The sequence below is a fragment of the Gallinula chloropus genome (genome assembly GCF_964237585.1).
Source record: "Gallinula chloropus genome assembly, chromosome: 6".
NCBI lineage: Eukaryota > Metazoa > Chordata > Aves > Gruiformes > Rallidae > Gallinula > Gallinula chloropus.
Window position 1 is genome coordinate 5,852,018 of NC_140091.1, and position 22,574 is coordinate 5,874,591.

General features: G+C 41.3%; 1 protein-coding gene across 1 annotated transcript in view; it reads left to right on the forward strand.

Annotated features, from left to right (window-relative positions):
* Nucleotides 1-22,574, forward strand: part of GLIS1 (GLIS family zinc finger 1) — a gene marked incomplete at both ends in the record, with an annotated part of 198,824 nt that overhangs the window by 137,339 nt on the left and 38,911 nt on the right. The window contains one exon of the mRNA XM_084266375.1: nucleotides 21,092-21,253. Coding sequence (XP_084122501.1) covers nucleotides 21,092-21,253 — 162 coding nt within the window. The remainder of the gene's footprint in view (nucleotides 1-21,091; nucleotides 21,254-22,574) is intronic.

Below are 22,574 nucleotides of genomic sequence, written 5' to 3' on the forward strand. Positions count from 1 at the left end.
TGCTTTAAAAAGTTTTTCTCTGGCTCTTCATTCATGCAGCAGGTGTTGAATGTTGCTGTCCCTTCTTTCCATCATTTGTGTTCATGAGATCAGAACTGAACAGACCTGACTAAAATGAATGTTCTCATTTTCTGACTCTGTCAAAATCATTGGTCTGGTTCACAGGATGACTCTGCAAACACTTGTCTTGGCTGTGCTGAGGGCATGCAAAACAAAGTAGGAATGAGAAAAAAAGGCTAGAAAGCAGTGGCAAGAATTCCTTAAGCCAGTGCTGGTACCAAAGTGCCTGTTCTGTGATACTGGACCCTGAGTTCAAGTCACACTTTGTATATATGACAAATATAGGTGACTTATGTTCAACACAGCTCATCCAAGTTACATTTTCTCTAACAGAAAATGTCATGTTCAGCACAATTGCTGAGTGTGACTCCCGGTGTTACAGGACATCGCAGAGAGAGGGCAAAGATAGGATGGCTTTGCTGTGTACAGAAGGAAGAGCAGCACTACTCGATAACGTGCACTACAGTGTACCTCATGCTCTAAAGTTTCTGCATTTAGAAGTGAAATGGAAAGAGGCTTTTATTTAATACATCTTCTTGTTCCTCTTATAGGGATGGTTAAAATAAGTTACTGTATGCCGCTAAATCCAGCGAGCATCAAACAGTGTTGGGGTGCAGCAGGGTATTTTGATGCTATCTCAAGTAACCAGCTTGATGTTCAATATTTAATTCAAAAGCAGAAAACCTGATACAACTAAAAGAAAGGAATCTGAAGCCCTAGGAAGAGTGAGCAGCCTGATACTTCTAATGACTAACTGATAAATCTTGCTGTACAGCGGCATCTGGGACCAGTCTTTGTATATCCTTTATCTCTTTAATTCCTTTTGCACGGAACAAAACAAATTGGAAATGAAAAACACTGGCTTATTGTATTCATCTAAGGACATGCTAATTGAAAATGATTGCTTCATACTGGGCTGGATTCAAAAACATGTACATCTCTCTTTCCCTCTTTTACACATAAATCCATTAAATACTTGTGTTGAAATAGGAATTACTAGGTCAGAGGGAAGTGAGATAAGTAAACCAGAGACAGGCACCTAAGAGTTATCCATAAAATGGGCCAAATTCCTATGCCAGCTCCCAGATCCTTCGGCACAGATGTGATTGCCAGAACCTATGTTTTCATTAAGAGCAAAACAAAACACAGTTTGAGCTTTTACACTCACAAAGATAATTTGGAAAGCAGGAACAAGACACTATTAAAAAAAAAAATCTTAGATTTTCTTCAGCACATTTAAAACTACTAAACCAGAAGTTTTAGGTTAATCTGGAAGAGGAACTGATGGAATAATTGCTTGTATTCTCTTCAGCCAGTTCACTTTCTTTCTCAAGTGGACTTGTTATGGTAAGGAGAAAGGGAACATATAAAAAACCTTAATAAGAAGATTTTTAAAAACCTGATTATTTAAAATTATTATTACCCAAATTTTGGCTTGAAATCTAATGGGATTTTCTTTGGGTTCTATCATCTGAAAACCTTACTAGAAAGACCTTCAGATTATTTAGTGTTTGGGGTTTTTATGAGGGGAGGGAGTGATGATACCAGATGAATTGTGTATCATGCACATTCCATGCTGGTAGCATCAATTTAGCGGATTAAAGTAAAATAAAAGACCAGTTAATATCATAAATGAACTGGTGCACTACATCACAGAGAGTGTCCAGCCCTTGTTACAAGAGCACACGCTTTTCCAGTTAGGAGTGCTGTGTGCACAGAGTATAAAGTCCCAGACACAACAGTAGATCAAAGAATAGCAGTAACTGTATGTTTCAGTTGAGAACTGTTTCTGACAGATCACAGATGCATAGCAATAAGCTCTTTGGTGGCTAAATTGCTAGTTATTGAACAGTGGCCAACAGCAAAAAGTCGGTCACAATGACTTTTCTTTATTATGCAGATTTGCATGGGTTTGTTTTGTATCATCACCATTATTATATTGCCATTTACATCTGAGATCACCTACCCAGCACTGGAAGGGCATGAAATTTGGCCAGTTTAAATGTTCTGTCCAGTATTTAGGCATTACCAGTTTTTTACAAGTTCTCAACTGGCATTACAAGCATAAAAAAATAAAGTCTGACTTATGGTGGTCCCTGCCTCCAGATCTCCTATCCTCCCATGAACATTAGCATGTATTTGGAGTTGGACCATTATGGTTGGCATAAAAGCTTTTTAGTTTGATTTGTTGTCACTTGAAGATAGCAGATGGGCCCAATGGGTTTGCATCTGGGACAGCTGTATCAACTTTTCAGCAGTATTCCAAACCCACAACTTTTAAGGGGAGAGAAGCAGAATGTCCCAGGCGAAATGGTGAGGACCTGGTTTTCTTGACCTTGTATGTGGACCTGTGGTCTTTGCATTTTTTTACAGTGCCTGTCATGTTCTGGGCTATTTGTCAGTGCATTTACACGCAGAAGAGAGATGTCCTGTGAGTTACACAGTTACATCCTTGCCTGTCTGAGATGAGAGAGTTGAGGAACTTGACTGAACAAGAAAAAGTTCACAAACCTTGTTTTGCTGAAAAAAAAAAAGATGACTTTTTGGAACAACCTGCAAATGGGTACAACAATCACATGCTTCTGGTAAAAGCAAAATCAGGCTGTTCCCTCTTTGAGAAGAAAGTTTTCTCAGTCACATCAGCCCAGTAGCTACAGCTGCCCAAGGCTTCCACTGAGCCCTGTCTGCCCTTGAGGTCCATGGGATGAGCTGGCTTGCCTTGCAGATAATTGTCAGTAGTTCAGGAACATGGTGGTTGTGCACAAGGAGCAGGTCTTTGGAGTAAGAAGCTGCCATTTCCAGCCTGTGCTTTTTCAGAGAGGACCTGTTGCTGATGGCTCTCCAGACAGAGGTCAGCATTCTGCTTGTCAGCCCTGTCTGAGGTAGTTGTGCTGGTGGAATTGCAGAATAGCTCCAAAATGGTCTTGGTGAGAATGGGTTTATGTTCTCATTTGCCCCTGGAGTAGGTTGTTTGGGTTTGTGGGTGTTTCATGGATTGGGTTTTTTTGTTACTTTCTAGAGAAGGGAAGCTCTTTACCGTAAAAAGACGACTTCTTTGTAATCTGGTCAGTCTTTTCACCTGCTGTGGGACTGTGCCATTGAATGCCTTGTAGGAAAAAAAAGATGGGATCCAAACCACAAGGATGGTTCAGATTCGTGCAGTGATCCTGAGAAGAAAGCAGAGCAGCAGGCAATCCCACAGCAGCCTAGATGGGTAGCCCGTAATGGCCAAATGCATTGCAATTTTGTGGTTCAGTTTAAGAGGTCACAGTTGAGGTTGTGGCTGGCCCATCAGGTTGGCACCATGTCTCCAAGGCAACTAGAGATAATACCAAATATTCTTCACAGATGCTGCTGTGGGAAAGTACCCTTCAGCCATGACTACATGAATATACTTTTCCCTTTCTTTTTTCTGCCCTATGCCAAGAATGTTTTATATGCTGAGAAAACTGATTTTAATGCAGGGGACAAGAACTTGAAGAAATGGTTACAAGCTTTATTAAGGCTCGAACCCACTGTTCTGATTCCTTCGCCCTGTAGTGTGACGGTTCAGCTGATTCACTGGGAATGACAGCCTTGGGGAGAAGATGATTTTACCCAAAGTTTGTTGAGGTTCTCCTCACTTGGCCAAATGTTTTCAGTGCCCTGAGGAAGGGTCATTTCCTATTGTCCTTGTCATTGTTTGCCAAAGTTTGGTGCATGTGGCTTTTAAGTGTGAGTGCACAAATGTGTCTGTGGTAATCTGCTGGCGTAATCCTTTGTGGCCGAGTCAGTCCTCCATGCCGTTGCTGTGCCAGGGCTTGCTTTAACTCAGCCTGCGGGCTGTACTTTTAGGTTTAAGAGCTGTGATTTTGTCATGGTAAGTTTTGAAGGAAAATCATGTATTAGTCATGGTAAAAAATGTCAATGGAGAACCAAACAAAATAACAAAAAAATCAGGGTATGTTTTGTGCTGGGGTATTTAGGTACATGAACTTGGTTGATCCTAGGCAGAACTAGGTTCATGCATCAAAATCAGTACCACGATATTCATTGTAAACAGGATTCAGAGGCAGGAGGAGTAGCTTGTATCCTTTTTATAATTTCTTTTGTCCCCATCCTGGGCTCTGATTTTTAAATCTTTTGTGTTCAGTGGGTACAGTCTACCACACAGGTTGCTCAGCCTTTGTTCTGATTCCCCCTCTCTTGATTTTCCATGCTGCTCTGATTTTCTTGGTGACTGCACGGTAAAAGGAAACTGGCAATTCAGTTGACTGTTGAGATCTGACTGCTCCATCTCCTTACCTGAAATCATTAGATGTCATCTCCCCACACCCTGTCTTTCCCTGCTCTCTGTGCAATCAGGCTTTGCTCTTGCCCTCCCAAAGATCGTAATTTTCTTCTTTCTCCTTCCAAATGTTATTTTGTGCAGGAGGAGTGTTGTGGATAGCTGTCTGAGCATGAGGGGGCCCAGTCACCTCCTGGAAGGAGGCATGACTGTATGTGAAGTCCCTGTTTCAGGATATGCAAAAGGCTGATGCCAGTGCATAGTTTCAGGCCAGAAGACGTTCAGTGCAGATAGAACAGCCCCGTTGATGTCATATCATGTAATTGATGAGGTCATGAGTATATAAAAATCATGAGAACAGGAAGGAGTAGTAGGCCCACCACTCATGCCCCTTTTATTTTTCTCGCATATGTTTTCCAACTGTATATTTGCCTATTTGCTTCTCAGCTTCTCTGTAATTAGGGACTAATTTAAAATGCACCAGCCTCCAAGATGAAATTTAGAGTTCTTCATATGCTCGCATTAGGCAGTGAGAAAAGGACACAGAAATCTCACAAGGAGGAAATTAAGGTTTTTTCCTTGACAGAAAACATTGATCCATGATTGTATGAAGAGAAAGAAGGGCTGCACCTCTCCATTAGCACTTCCAGGATTGCAGCCAGTGGGAGAGAAGTTGGAATAGGAGGGATCCACAACGTCTTCTCCCTGGTCCCAAGGGTTAAAGGTGAAACAGAAAGTGGAGCAAGGGCCCTTCCCATGGCCTCCTCTGTGCAAGGCAAAGCATACCCATCGAGGGTGGCTGTGTCAACAGGCGTTCCTTGGGTCTGCAGCGTGGCTGTGCACCGTGTAGTGCCCGTTCAGGAAGCTTGGCCCTGACCTGGTTCCAGCCCGTGCCACAGCTGGAAGCTCAGTAGCCCGGCAGCAGTGGCCTGGGTCTGAACTCATGGTATGTTCTGAAAGGCAGAATGAGCTCATTCCACTCTTTGTTCAGGCCAGTGTAGATAATACCACAAAGACCCCCTTGCCTATGAGACTTCTCTTCACAGAGCGGCATGGAAATTTGATGCATGTGTCTTTTCTTTAGTGTCTGGCTACAATTCTTCGTGGTGAATCCTAAGAAAGGCTTTTGTGCTCAGAGCCTGGCTATCTTTTTCAACTGCTTTGGTTGGTTTAGTAAAAGGTGATATTTCTCCCTGCAAAACTTTGCTCATAGTTATTAAAATAGGGGCTTGGTTGCATGTGGAAAGTTTAGGTTGTTTTGGACATTCTTCTGGGGAAGAGGAAAAGGACATGGCATTTAAAAAAATTGATGGTAGCTTTTGGAAAAGTTCTAATCATTCATTAAATGCTGGAGTTTATTCTCTTTTTCAAAGAATGCATTGTAGTCACATAGATCACCATGAAATCAAAGCAAATTTTCTCCATAACTCATCTCTTAAACCAAAAAAAAGAGGACCATCTTATTTCCTCAACTGTGAGGTGACTGGAGAAGAAATAGAGACACCACAACCTCTCTGGGCAGCCTTTGCCAGTGCTCAGTCACCCTCACAGTAAACAAGTTTTTCCTCTTGCCTATGGATTGCACATTCAGAGCAAAGATCTCAATGTGCATTAGAGAATTAAACCCCAACAAATTAAGGCTCAATACAATCCAGAGAGAGACAAATGAATTTATACCTGCATTTATGTAGATGATTAATGAGTCAGAGAGGACAATTGTTTAAAGTCTTATTTTAAATTTGGAAATGTAGCATTTTATATATGCAGACTGGAGGCTGTGCATCACCCATGCCCTTGAAATAACCTCATTCATCCACACCTGGAAGTTGTTCTCCACCCACAAAACCCAGTGGGGCTATTTAAAGCCAATTCACAGGTGTCTGAAATTTTACATATAGAGGTGTGAGACTATTTAAAACACATGTGCAGGTGTTTACATTGCAAAGTGCAGGAGCAAGTCTGTGCCTGTCCAATTTAGGTTTCATGTTGAAAGACGGGGCTACCTTAAAGGAAGTCCAGGAACAGGTGTCAAGGTTGGCATGCTCCCAAATATAGCAGAAAGGAGATAAACCACACTGTAAGGAGCTTATTTTTATGTTATATAATGTAAGTGCTGGTTGCTTGTTTGATGTTATTTGCTCCAAACATCTAGGAGAATAATTCAAAGCATAAAGGTGCATTAGCAAACTACCTGGAGATGACTGTGACGGTCTCTCCAGCGTTACAGTTACTGACTGAAGGCCTGATTCTGCAGGGCATTGCTCAGTGACTTTACATCAGTGACTGATGAGTTCAGGATGCTCAAAAAACATCTCATGAGGCTCTTGGCATTGCAGTCCCCGCTCACAGGCAGACAGTAGCAGCAAGGGTGCTTGGCCAGTGGCACTGGTTGCAAGCATGGCTCTGATCTGGGAATCAGTTGTTCAAAACTGTATGAAGGATGCTAATGGTTTCTGGCTACAGAGTTTTTCAGAAATGTTACTGGTAGTAGCTGTTTCATCTGTTTGGAGATGGACAGTTTTTTAAGTCTGTAACTTTTGGAAAGTTGTGTGGAGCAGATCACTGAATTGGACCACCTAAAAAGATGTCCAGGAGAAAAGTTAGTTCTCCCCTGAAGTTTGTGGTCTTGCCAAGTGCTGAGCCTGGCATCTCAAGGAAGCAGAAACACTCTTTTTTTCTCCTGCTTCAGGAGTAAAGTGGATGGGCCAGGTATCCAACTTTGGCGAGCCCAGGGCTGCAGGCAGCTCTCTTCCCCCCTCAAGTGACAGAGAGGACCCATTTGTGGAAGAGAGTAATTACAGGGAGTTACATCCCCATGCACCTCCTTTATCCTGGTTAATGTCTAGGAAGTGAGAGGAGTAGTACAGATGCTTGATTGCCTTTGGGTTTCCCATAGAAGGGACAAGAACAGGGACAGAAGCTTCCTTTGGGTTTGGAAGAAGGGAAGTCTGCAGTAGCCTCCTGAACAGCATGTGTCCCTGAAACGAATAGGGTGGGTCCCACCAGGAGTCTTCTCTCCCCTCACTTCAAAAGGAGCTGGAAGAGCTTCCCAGTCATTGGCCATATCATACCTTATGTGAATTGAGTAGCTTCAGCAGCAGCTGCCAGAAAGAGTTCAGCATATTTTAAGAGGGGGCCCTCAAGTACTTGAACTCATCCAGCACCTTCAGCACATCAACTCTGGATGCTCTGCAGAGCCAGGAAGTGCAGAGTCAGCATGCAGATATAAAAATGAAACCTATTCGGGCCCTGGGAGGTTTGGCTTGGGTGTGGTTCGAGTTCAGCTGGAGTTTTGGGTCATTTCCTCTTGTTTTACCCAAACTGCCTTGGCCCACGCTTGGCCTTGGATTCCTCATTCTGAGCCTCCAATGCAGGACACGGCAGCGCGTTTCAAACTACAACTGTTCCGCTTAGATGGTATCAGGGAGTGTCAGGGCTCCAAGAACAGTGATAGGAGGCATAAACAACTTTAAAAACAAAATAAACTCTTGCTATCAGAGTCACAAGGCGAGCTGTCTCTGATTTTATATTTAATTTTAGAAGCTGAAACTAAATGTTTTAATTTTATATTATTCTCAACATAATGCTAATTTGCTCCAGATGGCCACTCAGAGCTGAACGCTGCCATTTTGCATAGAAAGCATGTGCGTCAGTGATTTATTCCAAATAGCTTCTATTTTACTGCATTTCATTTTATTCTCAATGAAGTACTTAACAACATGTTTCTCTTTAAGAATCTTACTTAATCATATGGATATAATTTCTTCAATTTACGTTTTCAGTTCTTTAGTGTGGTGGCCACAGGGTGTTTCTTAACCTAGGAAGATTAAATGCACATGTTGAAAGCTGCTTATATTTGATTTTGAGGCACTTTCATTTCAAAGTCCTTCACGTAAGGTACAGAAGTGATTGTGGTTTCCTGCTAGGTTATGGGATGGAGGTATAGTTCTTGGGAAAACCTTGCAGATACCTCTAAATGTTGGATAATCATGCATGACAATAACATAATTTCATTTCTTTCAAAACTGTGGTCTACTGAGAGTGTTTAAGACTTTTTTATTGGGGTTCAGGAAAAAAAGAGATTTAATTTTCTTGTCAATTCTGGGCTACAGTTCAACATTTCAATTTAAAACCTATTTCCGTTGAGTTCCATTTCGTTTTTCCTCAAAATATTGTCTTAGAAAATTCGTTTTATTCAGATATTTATCTATTTATTTATCTATCTGTTTGGCAGCATATTAAACATTATGTGGGACAGCTCCACGTGAAACCTTTGTTATTTGAGCCCGGTTCATTCAGCCATTCCTGTGCATGGGCTGCTATTGGTCAGGTATGTCAGGAATGTCCTTTGGCAGCATCTCCCTCTAGAGCTACGTCATGTGTGTAAAGTGGATTGTATGGACGAGGCGGCAGGGCTATGAGGCTGATCTGAACCTGGGAAGCCAAGTCCAGGAGACATCCTTATTCTCACTTAGTTCTAAAGCTGACCCTGCATACGTAGTTTGCAGTAAGATAGGATGCTTCTGCAGTGGTGGCACAGTCTGAGTGTAAGACATCAGTTTCCTCAGATATCCAAACATGGTTTTCTTCCCTTTTACAAATAATTTCATCCATATTATCCCTTTCATTCTTAGGCTTTTAGATGACAACCTATAACCATGGATAGAATCTAAACGTTGTGAGGTCATCTCATTTGCAAGGCTGTTAATTCCTACCTGAAATGATGTTCATCCATATTCGTTTACATTTTCTTTTTGCATTTTTTTTTAATAAATCTTGGCTTTTCATTTTCAAAACTAACCTTGCTGTTATTCTACAATTGTATTAGTTTATTACGCTGAATTGTTGACACAGCTGGTAGGGAGCTAAGTGCTGTGGTTTCACACAATAAAATTTCAGACAATATGTGTAGCACTTCTTTTTCATACATATCATTTGAAAGCCATATGATTCACCAATATGTGTTATTGTTATCCACCCATGTGGGATACAATCTATTTTAAATTAGTGAAGTGACTTGCTAAACTCCCTGTAAACAATAAGACTGTGGGAAAACATTAAGTGCTATTCAGAAAAGAACATTGCTATACTGCCTTTTATCCAAAGGATCCCACAGCGCTATAGAGAACGAAGGGACTCGGCGCTGCTGCCACGCCGTCTGCTCTTCAGCACAGAGCTCAGCTTCACAATAGACTTTAGAAGGCAACTCCGCCACTTGAAACTGGAGCAGGGTTTGGTGACTGAAGAAGATCACAAGTACCCATGCTGGTTCGGTGTGCTAGGATGTAGAAAGTCACCCTGAGTGAAAAGTAGCAATGGACTTTGTTAGAAAAATCTGGATTTAGCATCTCCTTTGGAGGCATAGGCCCAGAATCCAATGTAATTGATTCACAGGCTGATGTGCATCAGCCACTCTACCTGCTGCAGTGCCTGCACTTAGTGCATGGGAGTGTGAGGAAGTGTGAGGTTATAGGAGTGAGCTCAGCCTCTACAGAAGGTGTCACGTTATGTTTGATTTACCAGAGAGAAGCAGCTTAGCTATGGAGCGTTGCAACAGTTCATCTGAAGCATGGTAGGTAGTAATATACAGAGTACAAGAACAGAATTGTGTTTCCAAACTCTACTAAACACCTCACAATGCAGTGAGTAACCAAGCCTAGACATTGACAAAGCCAGAAAACTGACTACCTTTGAAACAGGTGAGGTCTTGAAGCCATTTTCTTAAGAATACATCTCATAGATTTTCCTTCATGTAATCAACATGAGCAAGTGAGATGAAAGTAAAACACTGCAAGACTAAAATGAATGACTTTGGGTAAAATGAGCCTTTTCTCTCAGAAAGAGATTATTCTTCCCCATGTTCTTATCCTCTATTTCTCTCAGTGTAGAGTCGCCCTGTGGGATTCTGTTGTAGCATTACTGGGGTAGGTCAGTGCATGAAGGAGGGAGCCACGTCTCTTGAGGTTTTGCTGCATAACCAGGGAATGAGGGAAAGCAGGATAAAGTAACCACTCTGAAATGATAACAAGCTCCCACCACATTGCTTGATCTCTCTTTCTTGGTGGTTCACCAGCAGCTCTCAGAGGGCTCTTTGCCAGAGTTTGGCTCCATACATGGGAGGAAGTGTTGAGCATAATCACATATATCTTAGCAGATCCTTTGGATTACAGGTTGAATGCCAGTATTCATTTATGTATAATCAAACTGGCCCAGCGTGGTGTAGAAAAGAGCAGGCGCCTATCTGAGCATGCAGAATCTCACTGAGTTCTCTACTCCCTTGTCAAGAACCTCAGAGAGATTTGTATGTCCTTCTTACCACTTTGTGCAAAGATTAATCCAGTGTTGAAAATGTCATGCAGCTTGTCAATGTGTTCTTCTTAGCTCATCTTTAGAATTAACGATTTGAGGGGAAAGCCCTGTTATGTGCACGGGTGAATGAGTACAGTGGGACTGTGAGAAGGACAGTGGCTTTTAGGAAAAAAAATGCCACCTATCTAAAATAAGAAAACCCCCAGTAATGAAGCTACTGGCTTTGTGAAACAGATTTTGTGAGGAAAATCAGTGATATGTTGAACCATGTACATGAAGTTGTATTTGCAGCAAAAGCACATAGGTGGGTGGAGAGTTACCTTGCTGGTAATTTCCATCTTTTCAAAGGAGAACGTGGTTGGGGTTGACTGGTTTAGCTACCTACAGCCAGCAATTTCCACCCACAGATCAGTTTCCACCCGCAGGATCCTCCTTTGATTGATCTGTCAAAGACGGGAGCCACTTTGTTATCTGTGTTAACATCTGACAAGCTATGACTGTAAAACATAGTTATTTATTGGTCTTGACAAAGATTTGAGCCGAGTTTCCCAGGATTATTAAAAAAAAAGGTAGTCTGGAAGATGAGTGGGAAGTTGGGATGGACACTCACCATCTCCAGACTGCACCGTATGTGTTACAGCTGGGGCTTAGCACACGCTTGTCTCAGCTCTTCCTGTGGCTGGGGACAGGCACAGCACAGACCTAACCCTGGCTGTTTCATGCCCGCGGTGCAGTGGAAACCCTTCCTGTTTGTAGACACGCTGTTGGCATTTGCAAAGACAGACTGGACTGTGTGCAGGTCTCAGCATCCCTTTCCTGGCTCATTAAAAAAAAAAGAGAGAAACATGAAAAAAGAGGGAAGTTTTTCCTTTCACTTTTCCATAAAAATGTTTGTTGGTGAATGCATTTGGAGTATTGCAATGACAGTTGGTTCTAGTGTCTGATGCCAATATAACAGCTTATTGTTTGCTTAATTCCTGAATGTGTGCGTTGTTTTTAGCAAACATTTTTAATTTCCATGTTTGTCCTGCCTCTTTTGAAATCTCCCATTGGATTCAGAATGTAAACCAGGACAGGCAGCTTCTCTGCCATTCTTTTTGCAGATGTCTCTCAAAGAATCAGCAGTGAAAAGTGCCCCTACACTGGGTACAAAAGGGTTGATGAATTCCCCAGCATGCATGAATGTCCTACGCTGAAAGAGAGCGCTCAACACATTACAGGAACAGCTTACAGAAGCAGGGTGTGTAATTTTTAATAACTGGGATAAAAACCCTCAGTGACATCTTTTAAATATAAATGCCTTTTCTTGTTTCTTTTATTTCAACCCCCCACTCTTTTGCCTTTTCATCTCTTCTCCTTTCAATTCCATTAAGCTTCATTGTACAATAATGTATCGCAGTGGACTTTTTTCAATTATGTTTTTGATTTTTTCCTCCTTGTTACTATAAAACTCCAGATGTTTTGAGACTTCATGGTTCTCTGGATATTTTTCCTTTATTTTAATCTTCTTTTGTAACATGCCACACATGTGGTATTTTTGCCTTTTAAGATGCTACGCTATGCTAATCAGCCATAAGTTTAGGGGATGGGGGGTTTTTTTATAATTACTTTTTTCCCTTCTTGCTGTTGTCCTCTCTTTAATTTGTTTGTTTTGTTTTGTTTTTAACTGGTTAGTCCACATGAATGGATTCTCCTCTTGTCCTGGGGCAGCATTCATTATCTTAAGCAAATTAATTCTTCACTCTGAAATTATAAGTGCCTATTCAGTCTCGCATGCCAGTGAAATCCATTCTGAGCAGAACTGTTTGCAGCATAACTGGCCTTCAAGGGCAAAAGCACAGTCTGTTATTTAAAGATGTGACTAATACATGGACCAAAATACAGTGATGCAGGTGAGGATGCAGGACAGAATTCCAGTCGAGTCTCAGTGGAGATGGGTGTAAAATTGAACTGCAAATAACGCAAAACAGTGACTTACTAATCCAGAGGAACAGAGTTTTGAAGTATGTGTAGTGAACTGTAATTTTTGTTTAAAAAAAATCTAAAAGAACTGGAGGCAAGAATTTTAATTTTATTTGTGGTTCTTTGCTGGCACAGCTGGAGAGTGTTTTTAAATTATTTTGTTCAATCTTAATTTTGTCCCCAAAACAAGAAGATCTGGCTTCAGATATTGGAGCAGCAAACCTTGGATTGTGTGTTGTCCTTTAATTTTGAATAACTTGCAAGCTATTCAGAAAATTCCAAATAAATAATAATTTCCTAATTACATATGAGGAAATAAAGGGATTGACATGTAGATTTTGGGAGGGGTGTCATCTTTGCTTATTACATGACTCTGAATTTTGCATTCTGTTTTTTAAAATGTTGCTCCATGTGATGTTATTTTTGCCTGCAAGCCATAATACTGTGTTCAGTCCAACTGTAATGAGGTTTCAGAAAATTGTTTGGTTTCCAGATTACATATTTAGCAAAACCTTATGGCAGAATGTGTGGCTGTCATGCTGCTGATAGTAAGATATCCCCAACTTACTTGGTTCATTCTCAAATATTGCAGCAAATAAATTCAAGTACCCCTGTTTTGACAAATGTTTATCCCTCTACTTGATTAAAGAAGGATGACAAAAAAGAATTCTAAGACTAATAACAGGGTCTTGTGAAAATGATAGGATGCTGTGGTAATTTCCCAGATATTTTTGGGTTTGCTGGTTGAAGTGCCTAACCCGTGGGTACTAGAAGAAATAAATCTATGAATATTTCAGTGCTTTGAACAACATTCACCCCTTTATTGACAGGTGACAATTTAAAATTACGTGAGAAAGACTTCTGTGAGACAAAACATGCCCAGCAGTACTTAGAGACAGGCCAAGACTCAGTGCCTGTCCTGCTGAGCTGGTCTTCTGCACCCAGTACGGCGGCCGACCTTGAGAGATGATTCATAAAACTCACATGTAATGCCAGATTTACCTGGGAACACAGGTAGTACTGTCTTTAAAAACAAAAACCAGAAGCCAAATTCTGGCTGCCTCTGTAGAGAGGGACTGGCACCTAGGGAGCAGGAGGCCTCTCACTGAACTCTTAGCTGCCAACCTCATGCTGGGCAGACCTGCTGTTCTCCAGGGACGTGGGGAGCTCAAACAAGGCCGTTCATTCTTTAGACAGTACATTGAGAGCGGAGGAATCCCATCTCAGGGGATGTTGGCAGGCAGGTGAGTGCATTTTGCAGCCAGAGAAGACTGTGTTTGGAAACCACCTTGCATGAGGAAACAGACCTGGTTGCTGTTTGAAAGCCTCATGACTTAAATGAGTCTGTTGTTAGGCCTTGCGTGGGCCAGGTCTGCATTCCTTGTGCACCCATAACTCCTGGTACTGCCAGAGGGGGTTCAGGAATGTGGATTTAGGGGCTTATAAAATTCATAAAATTGAAATAAAAGAGACAGCCCAAAGTCTTGTTTAATTCAGGGACGTGTGCTGATGAAACAGCTCCTCCGGATTTTCAGTGTATTAGTATTTCCCAGTTTCATGTTAATTAGGAACCTGTCTAACAGCATGAAGAAAAATGAACTGCTGATGTACAACTTGATGTCAAATTTCTGGCTCTAATCACCCTAAAACCCAACAGTGTGAAGGATGTACTGCATTTATACTGTGGCTTACATGTCTAGATCTCTTCTTTTTCCTGTTCTGAACCTTTTTACCATTTCTTCTCCTACACATCAGCAATTGTACAATAGTCTGGCCAAAGCTGGAAATGCTTTTTCATGATACAAATAGTAAAGCAAGTGCATGCAGTTTATCCCAGGACTCAAGTGAAATACCATGTAGAAGTGTCACTTTGCAAACATAAATTCTTCAGACTTCAAAAAACCCATGGAAATTGGCAGATCCTTTTTCTCTTACAGGTATCATAGAATTATGGAATCATAGAATGTGTAAGGTTGGGAGGGACTTTAGGGGTCATCTAGTTCAACGCCTGTGCAGTGAGCAGGGACATCTTCACTAGATCAGGTCGCTCAGACCCCATCTAGCCTTGAATTATCTCCAGGGATGGGGCCTCCTCTACCTCTCTAGGCAACCCATTCCAGTGATTTACCACCCTAATGCTAAAGAACTGTTTCCTAATATCCAACCTAAACCTCTCCTTCTCTAGTTTAAAGCTGTTACCCCTCATCCTATCACTCCATGCTCTTGGGAACAGTTCTTGCCCAACTTTCTTACAGGTACCTTTCAGGTACTGGAAGGCTGCTATAAGGTTCCCTCTGGAGCTTCTCCAAGCTGAACAAGCCCAACTCTCTCAGCCTGGCTTCATAGGAGAGGTGTTCCAGCCCTGGGATCATTTCTGTGGCCCTTCTCTGCACCCACTCCAACAGGTCCATGTCCTTCTTGTGTTGAGAGCTCCAAAGCTGGACACAGTATTCCTGGTGAGGTCTCACGAGAGCAGCAGAATCACCTCTCTCCACCTGCTGGCCACAAATCCATATAGATGTGTATTTTCCATTACTTTCTTACCACAGAGGAAAAAAAAGCAGCTTATAAGAAGAATATAAGAAATTCTTATAAGAAATCAGTAAACTGTCTATATGAACTGGGATTCTTTAGGGAGTTGAGAGCTGCCCTCCAAGTTACCTCGTATGTATACAAGTAGCTCTGTTGAGTTTAGTAAAACTGCTTGCATGAGCTGTGCTACTCAGGAGCAACTATTTGCAGGATCAGAGCGGTACATTGTAGCTACACAGAGAATTAAAAAGTAATCTAATTAGGAGTTTGCTAGAAAAAACAAAGCACTAAATCAGATAGTTTGATCCTTGTGGTGGGTGAACCAACTCAGGTGCTTCAGTTACTGATATTTGTAACAGCTTGGAGCCTCTTATGCCTCCTGCTGTGTCCCCAACATTAGAGTCAGTGTGCTGTAAAACATTGATGTTATTTAAAGAGCAGTGTGCCTATTTCCTCCCCTCCAGAAGGGTTACATATCCTCACAAGATCCTTTTTCTCATAACATGTTTTTCAATAAAATTTTCCCAATTTTGTAATCAGTTGGGAAGAAAGAGCATTTCACAATGTTCATAAGGCTTGTAGATGTTTTGACCAGACATAAGATTTCCTATTGATAGTATTAAATGCTTTGGAATGAAATGTTTTGGGTTTTCCATCTGTAGGCTGTCTGAGATGTCAGCAGCCAATATGACCTGCTCTTTCCCTTTTAGGTCTATAAATAAAAGGCAGCTTGTTTAACTGATCTTGCAGCAGAGCAGAGGTGTATATTAATGAGCTTTCTCTAATGGCACACTGGACCTATTTAGCACTACAACTGTGAAGGCTTCTCTTTTTCAGTCATAACTCATTTCCTAAGAAAATGTCAGTTATTGCTTCACCTTATGCTCTGAGCTGTTTAGTTTACAGTTTATTTCTTCTGATCTGTACCACTGACAGATACTGTAGACAGGACTGTGATTAAATATGCTTATGAAAATGGTAAAGGTTTGATAATCTAAAGCCTCTTGGGACTGTGCTGTCATTTCTGCGTGGCGACATTCTCAGGTGAGTTCAAAGTATAATGTGAAAGCAGAAAACATTGCAAGTGATTACAGTTATTAGATTAAATCATTTTGCTAGGAAAATTGTGATGTGTTTAGATCACTGTCAGATAATTTAGTGTTTTCATAAATATGCCTTTTAAACGCATTATATTGCAGCAGTTACGCTCCAGTGAGATTGTAGTGTAAAATAAAGATAACATATGTATTTCCATATGGTAGTGAACTCAATTAGTCCCATAAATTTCTACAACGTATTTTTTTCTGGTAGAAGCCCTATTCTAAAAGCAGCAGTAGTTATAAAATCCAGTAATTGCATCATGCTATTTACTGTAATCATGTGGCATTGTTTTGTGTCTGTGATCAGATGTGTGTAGCATAGCACTGTCACAATAACAATCTCACAATAAAGACAAAAGTAGTAATTGCAATATAATTATTATTTTTATTGATGAACTTGTTTAAGAGCTCTGTTGACATTTACGGACTTTGAGGATCATGCAGTGTTTGTTACAGTTATCCCAGGCATCAAACGACAACAAAATGTTTAAGATTGTAGGATTAAGCAAATGACAGATTGGGGCCAGATGTCTGGGAGATACTATAAGTGGCCTTCTCAGTTGATCAAATAACTCTTCCCATCCTAAAGTCCTTTGGAAATTGAACATTTGTTCTTTGTAGCTGAAGCTGAGACACTTCTGGGGTTGATGGATCTTCTCATTTGAGAAGGAGAATGAGCACCCCAGTTATCCAGGAGGAGTTTTATTTGTTGTCTGTATAAATATAAATACACTCCAAGCAGCAAGGGTAGGTGGAAGGATTAAAAGGGTTGGTGAGTTGTGGTGAAGCCCAGGAATTACCTTACAGCCATCCTAACGCAGCAAGCCAGTTGAAATGATCTTGTCCTTGTACACTTCTGCTCTGGGGAAACTGGGTCTCAGCAGTGCTGTCTCCACATGTGGACTTGTAGGGAAAAACTGAAAAGTTCAGCAGAACCAGCAAGATATAACAGAGCTGAAATAGGTTTTCCCAGAGTCCTTCAAAGTAGAGACCTTTCTGCAGCTCTGGATTCTTGCAGCCTCTGTGGTTGTCAGCTCTTTGCACCAACTCCCTTCCTCCCTCCTTCTTAGGCCTTTCACCTTTGTACAGAACCTTCCCCTCTTCTCATCACTTTCCTGCAAGGTTCTCACCCTCTTCTCCTTTTCCACTGATTTTCTTCCTATTTAGCCAGTGCTACCTTTGGCAATCCTGCCTCCTTGAACACAGGAGTGCTGTAGTTTTATAAAAAAATTCTCTTTGCTGATGTATTCTCTCACCTTATGTGTTTAGAATGAATTTATCAGTGTTGTGACTGTCCCACTATCTGTCAGGCAGTTTAAAAGAGCTGGATAATATAAATAACAGAAATTCAGAAACTGTGATATAAATAAGAAAAGCCCTTAAAGTCCAGGCATATGTGGTGATGGAGGAACCTTACTGCTGAAGGCATTAGACCTTTGGATTGTGTGTTAGTACCAAAAAACCCCACTGTTGATCACAGTAAAAATATAATAAACCCCCATTTGAGTGTTGGTGCTCCGAGCATTTATGGTAGGGCCTGTTCCTTCTCTTCCTGCAGTCCCAATCCAGCATCCAGCAAACTCTTGAACATATGTGCTTTCATGTGTTTTAAATTAAGCTCATGTTTAGATGTTTTAGGACATTTGCCATTGGCATTTTTGCTACTGACATCAATGAGAATGGACCTTGAATTAGTTTGGATTATTTTGCATGCTTTCCTACTTTGCATTAGGCTGTAGATACTGAGCTGTAGACTGGTAACCCATTAGAAGACCATTCTGAGGCTCAAGATCCTTCATTCATCACTGAATAGCTGAGAAATTACTTCTGTGACCTAACGGGTCTTCCAGACCTGAGACAACATGTGGACAAGAAGGATCGAGTTGTGGAGTGTCACTGTAGTGATTCTGGTGCCAGCAGGGTATGAAGTGTCCCAAGAACCCTGGAACAAGGAACGTTACTGCCGGGCTAGGTTTTTTGATGCCTGCATGCAAGAACCAGAAACTCCTTTAGAGACAGGAGTGGAGTACTAGAAGGGACTCGTGGCAGTCAGGGGACAGTCTGTTCAGGTAAGGGGGCAGGAACACCACACATTGGGGCATAGCATCAACAACTGAAGGAAAGAGCTTGGTCTTGCTGCACACCTCTGATTCAGGTGAAGGAGGTTGCAGAGCTGAGCTGCAAAATGGTTTTGTAGACTCTGGGTCTGATTCTCACCAGACCTTGTGGTTATATATTGGTGATGGAAACTGAGATTGAACTGAAAATGAAAGGGATGCTAGTTTGAAGGGCATGATATGACTGAGGAAAGGTGTGAGGAGAGGGGAGAGAAGAGAAGAGCAGAGCTGAGGAACAAAGTGGAAATAAATGTTCTTTAGGTAGGACTTCAGTGCATTTAACTCCTTTTGCCAGAAACTGGCTTTATGGAATATCTTGCATGAACTATGGATTTGCCAAACTCTGCTTTATTTTTCATGGACTTCAGCGTATTTGCACATTTCAGATTGCTTTGTTCTGAATCCTTGCCAGATATTTAGTGATTATTAAGAAGAAAGTTTGTTTCTTTTTAAGCCTTGGTGGTTTGGTCATTTCCAAAAATTCCCTGCCTCCCTGCACCAGCTCAAGTGTTCAGAGTAGAGTCATGGCCAAACTACTGAAGCTGTAGACTGCACGTCTCCAGGTGACCCTCTGGATCTATCATGATAGCTGTGACGGATAAAGATAGAACTGTGTACACATCAGGTAGCTGTCTGATGCCATTCACATTATGTATCTGCCCAGGGCAGTGAAATACTGAGGGCAGTAAGAGCCACAGTGATCCTTTCATGTGTGAGTGGCTGGGAAAGGCAGGACTTTGCTGCCTGCCAGGAAACCCTCTGTGTGGGTCTGTTGGACAGCACTGGTGTGCGTACTTTGTAGTACACAGAGCTGATCTGCATCCAAAGGCAGAACACAGCCTGCAAAATGAAGTGCTAGCTCTAGAGTCCAGATCACCTTGTTTGCTGTGTTGGGGTACTTAAACCACACTGGTCTGAGCAGGATGTGATAGACCTTTGTCCATCAGTAATATAAATTGCCTCTGTTCAGGTGATCAGGTGCCTCCAGCTTATAGCATCCAGGCTCCTCCTGTATCTGCTCCCCCTTCCCATCCCTCTGCCCATGATGCTGGATGCAACAGCTGAGTCAGAAGTTTGCACATACCAATGTGTATGAGAGGTGACAAGGACTGGCAAGACCAAGGAACCACAGATAGTGAATGGAAAGCAGTTGGACAGAATCTTGACTCAGCAGAAGGAAGTGACAAAGCACTTGCTAATTTTGTGAGGGTCAGGATTTCACCCTCTATGAGCAAGAATCATACAAAACCCCCTGGCTTCCAGAAATAGTGGGTTTAAGATACACCCATCTTCTTTCAAATCTGTTGTTTGAGTTGATATGAAGGTGAATTGGGTTGTGTTTCTCAAATACCTTGTTTGAGACCACGAATCATAGAGGAACCTTTATCTATACAGACTGTAGATGATCTGCAGTGCTACAAAGCTGCAGTGCAGGGCATATGACAGCGTCGTACTTGAGTATGTGTACATACAAGTGCTTGTGCACATGCGTGAGTGTCTGACTGCATTTGAGGGGTTTGCTGGTGTGTGAATGTGCATATGGATGTATTTGTGCTCACTGGAGTTAGTTCCCAAAGCCCATCCTAGAGACTGTGCCTCACCTGTTGTCTGTAACACTAACACTTAGCAAGCTTCTTGGACAAAAGCTGATGCTTTTTTGACTGATTGAAGTTCGATGATTTTGCTTGGAAACTGACATACCGTTAGGAATGCTATACACCCTTACATGCTTAAAAGGGAATACTGCATGTGGTTGAAAAAAGAAGAATGTTCAATGAGGGAAGCAAAAATTCATTTGTCATGTATGAAATTTTCCATAGTTTTATTTGCTCTTAAACCAAATGCACCATTCACATCCTGAGAAGATTTAAATTAGACTTAAGGTTTTCAAAATGGAAGGGAAGGTTACTTTGTGCTCTGAATGGTCAAGTCAGGCAGGGTAATGTGGAAAGAGCTGTGCCTTAACTTGCTGAGCGTTTTTGGTTGTGAAACCAAAGGCAAACATACAAGGCAAAATACCTTTCCCTTGGCCTAGTAGCTGGAAATTTTAATTATTTATTTATTTGGATTGAATTTGAAATAGTGACTTTTGTTATGAATGCGATGCAGTGTTTTATTACTGAGTTCCCTAATGAAACGGGTGCTTAAGAAGTCAGACTCGCTCGGGTTACTAGCTGTATAAATGCTGAGAACAGATCTGAATGATACAGCTGGTAAAGAAAAGGGTGCAGAGTAACAGCAGAGCTCCTTTGGATTGATCTTCAAAAGGATCAGGTCTTCTTGTAATAGTCCGTGCTCATCTGCCCCAGTATATAGTATTTCAGACATCTGAAACCAGGTTCTTACCTGCCACGAATAGCTGCTCTTGCTCTCTGACTGTAGCAGCTGATTGTTATTGCCGACAGTGTTTCCTGTCCCAATTATCATGTAAGAGAACTCATCAGAAAACTTGGTCTTTCTTGAAATTCTCTGTTCTGACACCATCTCTATAAGCGTTCAGTACTTCAGACCTAACGTGCGAGATATTTATAACCCTTGTATTATTACTGAGCTACACACCATGCCTTCAGTGACAGATTAAATGAACAGCACAAAATGTTGTGTTTCATCTATAAATTTCAACAGATGTTTGAATGTTGGTTGATTTATTGCGTGTCCAACTTGGATCTTACACTGTTCTTATTGTGGCTGCACATGGTTTATTTAATAGTACTTTACAATGGTGTTTTTTATTACTTTTTCAGTTTGAAGGGTGCAACAAGGCATTTTCTAGGCTTGAGAACCTTAAGATTCACCTCCGGAGTCATACTGGGGAGAAGCCATACCTGTGTCAGCATCCTGGCTGCCAGAAAGCTTTCAGCAACTCCAGTGACCGGGCAAAGCATCAGCGAACCCACCTGGATACCGTAAGCATGATTTCATACTGGGAGTTGCACTGAGTTTTCCACTAATCCTTGTAACAGTCTGTTCTGCAACTGGGGGGTGACTTTTCCTTTTCACAAGGAGCATCTCAGAAAACTCAGCAATAAGCAGCTCTACTTATGTTTTGAATTGTATGTGCTTTGAGAGACGAAAAAGTCTTGATCACAGAAAGGCAAATTCAGCTGTCTTACTCATGCTGAGGAATAGATTACTCAGGACTAGGTTACTCGGGAATAGGTTGCTCAGCAGACTCTCCCATTGTTCTCGTTCCAGTAAGAGGAGGCAGCAGTAGAATAAAGCATAGTGTGAGTGAAAGCTGAGTCATGGTACTGTCCTAAATGTGTGTCATTGTCTTGATGCCCATTGTATGTTGCTTCAGTAAAGTCTCTGCTGAATGAAAGCAAAAGCAGTTCAGACAGCTCAGTGGAAGGGAAATGCATCTCAGTTTTGGACATGATTTTGTGAAGGTAAAAATACATCTGTCTTATAACACCATGAAATTTGTTACGTACCCTGCATCAGAACTAACTGTAAGAAACAAATTCATTTCCTATGCACAGTTAGTAGATTCTGACTCAGCTCTACAAGTCTTCCTCACCTGCCTCGCAGAGTAGTTGGGAGCCTGTCCACTGTCTTAGGCTCTGATAAAATTAAATCACTGTGTTACGGGGGAAGAAACAAGTAGACAAGTTTGTAGACCAGTTAAATCCTCAGCTTAAAGCTTGTAAAGAATCACAGAGTTGTTGCTTTGTCTTTTTCAAAGAAGTGAATATATGGCTTAATGTTTGGCCAAGTGGTTATGGGGCAGAACCTTTGAGTTTAATTGATATTTACTTTTTAAGCAGTTACACATTTCAGACAGTGCAGCATTAAGGAATGTCTAATGTACATTATGCCTTGCAAAAACAAACAAGTAAGAGAAGCGAGTCAGTCACATTTTCCAAACCAAAGCACACTTACAATAACAATGTTTTATTTATTTGAAAGTCAACCTGAGATATTTGAATTTGTAATTAGTTCTAAAACGTGTCTCTCTTGAGTGTGGATATACTAAATTGGGTACATGGTTTTGAAAAGTAACTGCTTGAATCTAATAGATGTATTTTTATTAGCCGTACTTGTGAGTGGAATGACAGTAGTTTTGAAAGATAATTTAAGTGGCTAACAAAATAAGCAAAAATTCTTGTATCTGTTTATCTGTGGGTAATTAAAAACAAATCTCTTAACTTTCTATTTTCTTTTCTCTCCTTATCTCTGTCTTTATTATCTGAAATGCTCATAAATCAGGAAAAAGGTACAGTAATA